Source organism: Photinus pyralis, unplaced genomic scaffold, assembly GCF_008802855.1.
Source record: "Photinus pyralis isolate 1611_PpyrPB1 unplaced genomic scaffold, Ppyr1.3 Ppyr1.4_LG3a, whole genome shotgun sequence".
NCBI lineage: Eukaryota > Metazoa > Arthropoda > Insecta > Coleoptera > Lampyridae > Photinus > Photinus pyralis.
In genome coordinates this window covers 3,288,568-3,298,050 of record NW_022170509.1, presented here as the reverse complement: position 1 = coordinate 3,298,050, position 9,483 = coordinate 3,288,568, and the positions used below count along the sequence as shown (strand labels likewise).

Sequence of the window (9,483 nt, the reverse complement as noted above, 5' to 3'; positions counted from 1 at the left end):
AGGTATACAATGCGATCAAAAATGAGTTGCTGTCAAGTCACCTTTGGAATTTTTGTTTACATGGTAAATCGTACAGAACTTGAACTTCCAAAGGCTACTCGACAGCAACTCATTTTCGATCGCCCGTTACTTGATTATGGTAGCAGATTCGTCAATTATTTGTCAGCCCATTTGGAGGGCACTGACAATTCAAATCGGTGGATAAAAACGTATTTAAAGTGCAAGGTCGTATCGGTATACGTTAATAAACGTTGAAAAAATCAATGGTTCTTCTTTAGATAGTAACATAACACATGCAGGGAATGGAACGTTTTGCAAACATCAATTGTCACTGGGCTCCAACATGCACGAGAGTCGCTATTGTGTTTGACATTTTTGTGAGGGCCATATTGGGTTATCAGGTGGTGGTATAATAAATCTTGTCCATTCCCATTGTTCGATGTTTCATTTTTAATTATTTCTTTCACCACACAGATAGACAGATAATTATAATTAAATAAATAACTTTAATGATTCAAATATAAGACAAAGACAGAAATATTTCGTCTAATTTCGTTGAAGATATGATTAAGAATTACAAAATTAAACAAGACAAACATAAACAAATAAAACACTTCAGAAACAGTTTATAAAATTGTAAAATACGCGTTAGATGCGTTAGTATAATAGGTAGTGACATCTTTCGTGTACTCATAATATTGAGAACTACGGGTTACGAGGCACACTGGAAAGTCTCTCGTATATTTCTCAATTAAGAAACACCACATATTTATTGATACAACAGCAGTACCCCGAAATCTTTTCATAAATTTAACAGAAAAATGCCAATAGTATAATTGCAACAGATAAACAAAGTTAAAAGAAAATGAAAAATGCTAAATTGTTCCTCACATGCGGTTATGGTTACAATTTGAGTTTTTACCGATAATATAGAACAACTACTTTATCATATTAACATCTAATTTTTGAAGAGGGACTAACGTAAACGAAATGAAAAATGATTACGTTTAAGTGACGGAGGCAAACTTCAAAAACTTCGTTTTTGGATGTTAAATTTTACAACAAACTAAATCAGGATGTCTATGACCGAAACAAAATTGGAGGTATCTTCATTTTTTGTAATATAACCTAAAATTAACGATTTTGTTTACTTGTAGATGTTTGATGATGATGTGGGGGATTATGTAGAAGGCGAAATGTCAATTCCAGGCAAACCGAATGCTACCAAACTGGGCGAACCCGATTTTAACACTCTTGACGAACCGATTCGGGAGACTATAGTAAGCTGTAATGCATACACTTTCAGCTGCGTAATCCTATTGTTTCAGTTGAGGGATGTTAAAGCTGTCGCGATTAAGTTTATGTACGTGCTTTTTCCCAAGGAGAAAAAGGCGTTACTGAAGGAATGTAAGTGTCTCGCGTACTGATGACCAACAATTATGTTTACGTGTCTTTCAGGGGATCTTTGGGGCCCGCTTTTTTTGTGCACTTTCATGGCTATGTGTGTATTACCGAAAATGGTCAAGTAGCCAATCAATAACATGTTTTGTTTAAGGATTCTGCAAGGTTCGAGTCGAGCGGACGACTACAATGATGGAGGTCCAGAATTTGCAGAAGTGTTCGTTATAGTTTGGATCGGTTCGATGATAGTTACACTTAATTCGAAACTATTAGGTGGAAATATGTCAGTTACTTCATCATTTTGACTTTAATAGACCAGAGTTCATTCCAGATCATTCTTTCAAAGCGTATGCGTCTTAGGCTATTGCTTATTGCCGACAGCAGTCGCATTGATATTGTGTCGTATTATTTTGATAGCAGAACATACAAATTTCCTGTTTTTCCTTCGATTTTTTGTATCGATGGTTGGTTTTGCGTGGGCTACGTATGGTAAGAGATATGTGTGCTAATTTGCGAGTTTTATTAATTTTGTTTCTTTATAGCCTCCACGGTTTTCTTAGGGGATAGTCAAAAGCCAGGACGTAAAGCTCTTGCAGTTTATCCAATTTTTTTATTCTATTTTATAATTTCATGGCTAGTTATTTCTCATACTAACGTATCTTAAACTTATACCAGCTAAGTTTGTAAATATATTTTTTTGTAAATAAATGTGACAAATATACAAAGTGCTGTAATCAACTGTTTCGTCCGTGCAGAGGTATAGATGCAGAAGTGATAAAGATACGTAGCAGCATTCATCTCAAAATATAACTTTAGTTTAAGGCTACCATATCCAGCATCTTCGGATACCTTATGGACCGGAAAGAGGTCCAGCAAATTAACAATGTTATGTAAGCAACTTCGGAATGTTTTATTCTTTTACAAATGGGAAAGGTTTGGAATTGCCTTTAATCCTACTTGGGATGACCCTTCTTTACCTGATGAAATGTATTAAATTAACGTCAGATTTAAATTATTCAGATTCAAGAGTAGGTACTTCCTCGGATTGTTAATTTTTGTATATTGTAGATGTGATGTAAAATGTGTTAGCGTCTTCCACAATTAGGTCTCTTGCTCTAGATTTTCCCCCTACATATGTAGCCTCTGTGAACAGTGATTCAGAATTTTCTTCAGCGCGGTTCTTTTGTCCCATGAGTTCTGGGTTTTGATTCCTTTACACTTTTGATCAATTATTTATTCAATAAACTTTCTTTTGCTTTTCAAACTCGATAGATGTATTATTTGCGTTCCACCTTTTCGATAATAAGTAAGCTTGGGTCCGGCCATTGTTGAGTGTGAGGTTTGTTTTACTATACTGTGTTCAGAGTTCGTGTTTTTCCCGCTGTTAGCGCGGGAGCTGTCGACTTGGTACATCACAATTTATTATGTCAAACCCTTAATTTACCTAGGTTCAATTAAATAGATATAGAGGGAGAGTAAAAACTCGATTATATCTGTGTTATTTATTATGAAGCAATTTTTTAATAACAATTGTTGTATATTTTTATTTAAATATAATTAATTAATAACGTTTTTTACCGCCACGTTATAACGGGCGATCAAGAATGAGTGACTGTCGAGTCGCCTTTGAAAGTTCAAGTTAAGTAGGATTTCCCATGTAAACAAAAATTCCAAAAATGACTAGACGGTCACTCATTTTTGATCGCTATGTAGGTCGTAGGCGATTGTTATTGCCTACTTGTCATACACATACAACGGTTTTGTGTACATATAATAATGGGTACGTTCAGCCATTATTTAAAAACTATTTAAACAATTGTTCAGCCGACGCAACTGTTGACATACATCGTGAACGTGTTTTAGTAGCAAACGTCAACATATGCCTGAACGGTTTTGTTGACACGACATGTTAGATGTGAAGCCGACTTCCATCTCCACCAGATCTACCAGAAGTCACATTCAGCACTCCGTAAAGTCAACGTCTCAACAGTTGTGTCGGCTGAACGTACCCAATGGTTTTACTATTAGGGCCGGTTGCACAAAGACAGTTTAAACCTAGCTTGGAGTTAACCAGTGGATTACGGTCTAGGATTGGTTGAAATTTGACGTTTTGTCAAATTTCCACTAATCATATGTCTTAATCCATTGCGTTAATTTAAACGAAGTTTAAACTGCGTTTGTGCAACCGGCCCTTAAACAAATAAAATCCCAAGTTGTTCGTAATTCGCCTTTGTGATAAAATAACCAAAGACGCCGTGTTGGGAAATAGATTCTGTCCACACGTATCCCAGTTTTCAGGGCCACTGATCCAGGTATTGTGGTATCCCTTTTTGATTACGTTCAGAAGGACCTGTTTACCGTTGTAACTACTTCTTATGTTATAATGTCTGCGATTGTAAAAGTTGAAATCAAACAAGAAGAAGAAATAAGTGCATCTGTGGATGACAAAGTTTTACAACGCAATGATGTCTCAATTCGACTCAAACATGAAGTAAATGGAAGTATAATTAATGTAGGTTATTCTAATGTTACAAGTAATTGGAAAGATGAAAATAAGGTCCAGCAAAAAAATGAATTGGTATTTGAACATTCCGAAGATTTAGGATATGGTGACCAACCACAAATTTTAACCAATTTTAATTGTGCTCACTGTGACTTTGCAAGTAATTATAAATCCAGTTTGAGAGCACATTTACAAACCCACAAGACTACCAAGGATATCCTATGCCCTTATTGTGATTATGCAACCAATAACAAATACAATTTTAAAGCACATTTGTTGATCCACAAGACTACTAAGGATTTAAAATGTGCACAGTGTGATTATGCAACCAATAACAAATACAATCTAAAATTACATCTGTTGACACACAAGACTACCAAGGATTTAAAATGTGCGCAATGTGATTATGCAACCCGTGACAAATCCAATCTTAAATTACATCTGTTAACACACAAGACTGTCAAGGATTTCAAATGTGCGCAGTGTGATTATGCCACCTATAACAAATTAAATTTTAAAAATCATCTGTTGAAACACAAAACTGGCAGGGATATTAAATGTGCACAATGTGATTATGCAACCAATTATAAATCTTGCATTAAAAGACATCTGTTAACACACCAAACTAACAAAGATATCAAATGTGCACAGTGTGATTATGCAACCAATTGCAAATCCAATTTTAAAAAACATATGTTAAGACACAAAACTGCCAAGGATTTAAAATGTGCACAGTGTGATTATGCAACCAGTAATAAATCACACTTTAAAACACATTTGTTAACACACAAGATCGTCAAAGATTTCAAATGTGCACAGTGTGATTATGCAACCCATAACAAATTCAGCTTTAAAAATCATCTTTTGAGACACAAGAATTCGAAGAATTTAAAATGTGTACAGTGTCATTACGCAACCAATAATAAGTCGCACTTTAAAAGACATCTGTTAACACACAACACTGCCAATGATATCAAATGCGCACAGTGGGATTATTCTGCTAATAAGGCATCGCCTGCGTGTATGGAGTTTCAGGATTAGTCCGATGAAAAACAATAATAATAATGTTTATTGTGTGAGCAAGCATAACTTTTACACTTGTAGTAGTTACACATAAAGCATAAAAAAACAATGTTATCGTTAACATCAATGCACAAACAAGTACCTACTCTAAATCTGAAAAGTCATTTCCAATGAATTCGCCCATATTACTTACTAATAATAAGATACTTTTTCAAGAGTTGTCATACTTATTGTAATGTCCGTATATGTGAGAATATCCAAGCTAATGTAATTAATTATAAGGAAACCATTCCACACAGCACAAAATATTTCAGGAATATCTGATCCTTTCACTTGCATTACAATAATATAACAGTTGATATATTGCACTTAATTCTTGTATTAAAATAAAAGCAATTACCTCCTTATATAACTATTTATTTCGACTCATACATGATCGAAATTTAAAAAAAATTAAATAAAATAATCCGCCATATTGGAGCTAAAAAATTGATTGTAGGATCTATAAACCTTATCATGTCAAATTGTGACCGTAGAATAATAAATGTCAGTTTCATTCAAGTAAAGATTTTCCTTCAAAACTAACGGCGCAGAAATGATTGTTTAAAGCTTTGCATAACAACCAATGGGAAAACCACTGCCTCCCAAATTCAAAAAGATATATGAAAAACGGTATAATAAGTATAAAATATGGTACCTACAATATCCAAAATTTACATAAAAAGGTAACCATTAATCATTAAATTGTGTTTGACATTTCAGTGTGTTCTGTCACGTCTTGTCCCTTGTCGCGTGTTTCTCCTTCCGGGATAAAAAGTATTACTTTAGTTTCCCTTAAATGGAAGACAAAACATTTAGTCCACGGAGTACAAGAGATCAATATTCCTTGTGCTACAGCAATCATCAATGTGAAACATTAAACCAATTCAAGCGTATTTATATCCATAACCATAATTGAATTTGCTGCTAAATTTCGGATAAGATGCTTCTCTAACCAGTTTTCTATCTAAACTCATTAGGTATTTATAAGGCTTCTGAAAAAAATTTTACATCAATTTACCAGTAGTAAGGTTAGGCACAGTTTTACATCTACCTAGCTAAAAACACTTTAAGCGAATTACTAATTACATACCTTATAAGTTTTCAATCAGCACGAGAATAACACCGATTATAAGGTATGTAATTCTAATTCGCTTAAAGTGTTTTTAGATGTAAAACTGCCTAACCTTACTACTGGTAAATACCTAATGAGTTTAGATAGAAAACTGGTTAGAGAAGCATCTTATCCGAAATTTAGCAGCATAAATTCAATTATGGTTATGGATAACGCAATTGTGATCATAAATACGCTTGAATTGGTTTAATGTTTAACATTGATGAATATCGTAAATCCAAGCTACATACGCGGCATCGGATGTGACGGAAAACGTAAAATAAATCAAAAACAAGAAGCACAGTGTAAACTAGTAATGTGAAGCAGTGACAATTACAGGTGGTGACACTGTCAAAACAGTATAATTAAGGTTTGGATTTAGAGAATATAGGCAACGGGTGATGCACATGTAATTCAATGGGGCGTGCATTGCCTCAGAACTTCATTCACCATTCCATAAGCAAGGGGTGTATATGATCGGAAAAATATGCATTAGGTAGATAGATGTACAGAGCATAGTTTCCATACAATATAAACTGATATTTTGTCCATTAATATATGTTTAAAAAATCTAGAAAACATGCGTCAAAAGAGTTCATAGTTTAGGAATTAATTGCAAAAATTAGGGAGCATTTTAAGCAATACGAATGTATGGGATCGGTAGCGTGAATACTTATCTATATTTTGGCAATTTATGTGAAGCTCAAAAGTTTTCATAAAAAAAGTGGTGAATGAAGTTCTGAAAAATGGGCATGTAAACTGGAGAAATGGAAATAAACTACGCAGCTGTGACTAATATCGCGGTCAACAGTGTAGCTTCTTTCTCACAGAGGGTGCCACCAAGAGTTTCATGAAGTCGGTAAAAAATACGATAAAGATATGAAATAGGTACCTAAGCGCTTTTATCTTGCGATGGAGTTGTTCTTACTTTTTAACTAGGCTAATACCGTTGAGCTAGTACTGTGTAATGGGGATAACAAAAGACAAAAATTTACGAGCAAAAAAAAACTAGCAGGCTATGTAAGTTGCCTATGTTAAATCATTTAGCGATTCTCTTTCAAGGTTAAACAGAGCCTGCTTGTAAAAGAATTTGCTGACAGCAAGAAAAAGATCGTTCACTGGTATATTTTTATTTTCTCAACTACTTGCTTCGAAATTTATTTGGTTTCTCTTTCCTATTCATTGCAAAAGGTAACCTCCTCTACATATCGTTTTATGAAATAAATAATAGAAATGGGGATAGGTAACATTCCTTTATAACAAATATCAAAATTTTACGTTATTTTTAGAACAAAGGGCTGTTGTATATTGTTGTTGATGTCTGGCAAGTTGCGACCTTGTGTGGGTGTTTGTTTATTTGTAATGCGATTTGTTTGACCGTCTTCCTTATTCTTTATCTTTGCTTATTGCACTTTGCAGATTAAAATACCGTAATTTATAATCCATACCTTGTTGCAAATTAAATTTTTTGAACTTCAATAGTACCATTGAATATTCAATGATAGTACCTATTACATATTATTAGTATTAGTTTAGTCAGTTTAGTGTAATGAATGCGTAATAATTGACCTATACAGGGTGATTCAAATTCAAAGGCTACCATGGGGATCTCGGGAACTGTAAGAGATAGGTAGTTTACATTTGACAAAGTTACCCTTGATGGTAACATCATCTAGTTTTAATAAGAAATAACGTTAATTCGTAAAAACGCAAGAAACTACTTACGTACGTTACTTAAGACAAAGGCAAAAAAGATGTTTTACAAGCATTAAAAACATTGATGTGTACATTTTTGAAATCAGAAAAAAATTCTCTATCAAATCACACAAAAAGTAAAAATTACTTCCATAAGAAACAAAGTTGATGATAGTTAACCGGAGACGAAACGTCAAACTTCAAATTTAAAAGTAGCATCTTGTAGAGGGAAAAAAGTGGCCATAATAATGTGTCATTTATTATTAAATATCTTTGTAAATAACTATTAACTTCAGTAAAAAACAAAAACGATTTTCAAAATCTCGTTTTTTCCGGATATCTCCGAAAGTAGTCAGAATTTCAGTTTCAAAACTGTTTTTGTTAAGCATCAAAATACACAACTTTGCCAAATTTACCACCTACCTATCTCTTACATTTCCCGAGATTCCCATGGTGGCCCTCGAATTCGAATCGAATCAGCCTGTCAATTACTAATTTACAAAACACCATCCCTCGAATGTAAGACATTGGGAACAAATGTATATTTAGGTATAAACGGCTAAAAAATTAAAAAAAAATCGGTATACCGTATGTCCCCGGATTGACTTTACAAGAAGAAAAACTTTTACTATACTTTTTGACAAAAATCCATTCTCCATAAAAGCTTTTGCTTGTTCTAATTCGAAATGTCCCTACCGTTTCAGAGAAAAATATAAAAAAAAACGAAAATATGGTTGAACTTTTCCAAGTCCTAAAAGTCAAAACGCGTCTTTACTGTAATAACATTTCGTTAGTTACAAAGTCTTCGTTACCTGTTATTTGAATAGGCACTAGGATCGTTATAACTTATAAGTATAACAAACACACTTCGTAATGACATTGAATTTCATTAAGTGAAGGAATCAAGAGTTTTACTGAGGGTCCTCCCAAACAAAAAGCCCCTGTCGCCACTTGTGAACCAATTTTACGACCTTAATTTTGAAAGTCCCCCATGCCAATAATTACGCGATTTTTACTTCATAAGTTACGTTACAAGCGGTTCATTATTCTCCTCAAGTTATGTGCGGTAGAGAGCTAATTATAATTTTCTTAACCTAGCAGTCTGTAAGGAGCCGTGAACGACCTTGCGTTTGTGTTTTGTATCTTCTTGTCGTGTGGTTATGCAAATCAAATTGCATTTTTTTTTAAAGCACCATCTGTGTTGTTTAGGGCCCACTTAAAGAGAGTATAATTATTTAAATATTTGTATAGAAAACTGCTGTAGTTACGCTATTCATTATTAGGTACCAGCACATTCTAACGAAAAAAACTTTGTCCTTTACTATGGGTACTTCTCTTTTCAGGCAATCCCAGCCTTAAAAATGATATTTAAGTTGCCCTTTACATCCGCGATTTTTTCATCACAGTGTAAATAATATAAAAAGCATAAATGCAATAGATATTAACACAGGAGTATCAAAAGGAGCAAAATTTCGCATAGAATACAAAAATGGAACAAAAGATCATTTAAGTAACAAAATTGCAAGGTAGGTACTTCCGGCATTTCCCGGAAGCAGTTTTCTTGCTTTACATCCTTACTACCTACTCATCAACTTCACAAAAATGAAATGAAAAAAAACGCCCTTACGTGGTCCTTTAGCTACCAACTACACCTGGTTATAATAAAATCGGATCAATTTCGACGCGTTAAACTTATCTCAACTCGATC

General features: G+C 33.9%; 1 protein-coding gene across 1 annotated transcript; it reads left to right on the top strand.

Annotated features, from left to right (window-relative positions):
* Positions 1–935: 935 nt before the first annotated feature.
* LOC116165726 (protein YIPF6-like) lies at positions 936–2,135 on the top strand. The gene is made up of 7 exons (XM_031480390.1): positions 936–1,103; positions 1,158–1,280; positions 1,329–1,407; positions 1,459–1,501; positions 1,556–1,684; positions 1,733–1,890; positions 1,944–2,135. The coding sequence occupies exons 1-7, from the start codon at positions 1,077–1,079 to the stop codon at positions 2,063–2,065; spliced, it is 681 nt and encodes a 226-aa protein (XP_031336250.1). The 5' UTR covers positions 936–1,076; the 3' UTR covers positions 2,066–2,135.
* Positions 2,136–9,483: the final 7,348 nt, after the last annotated feature.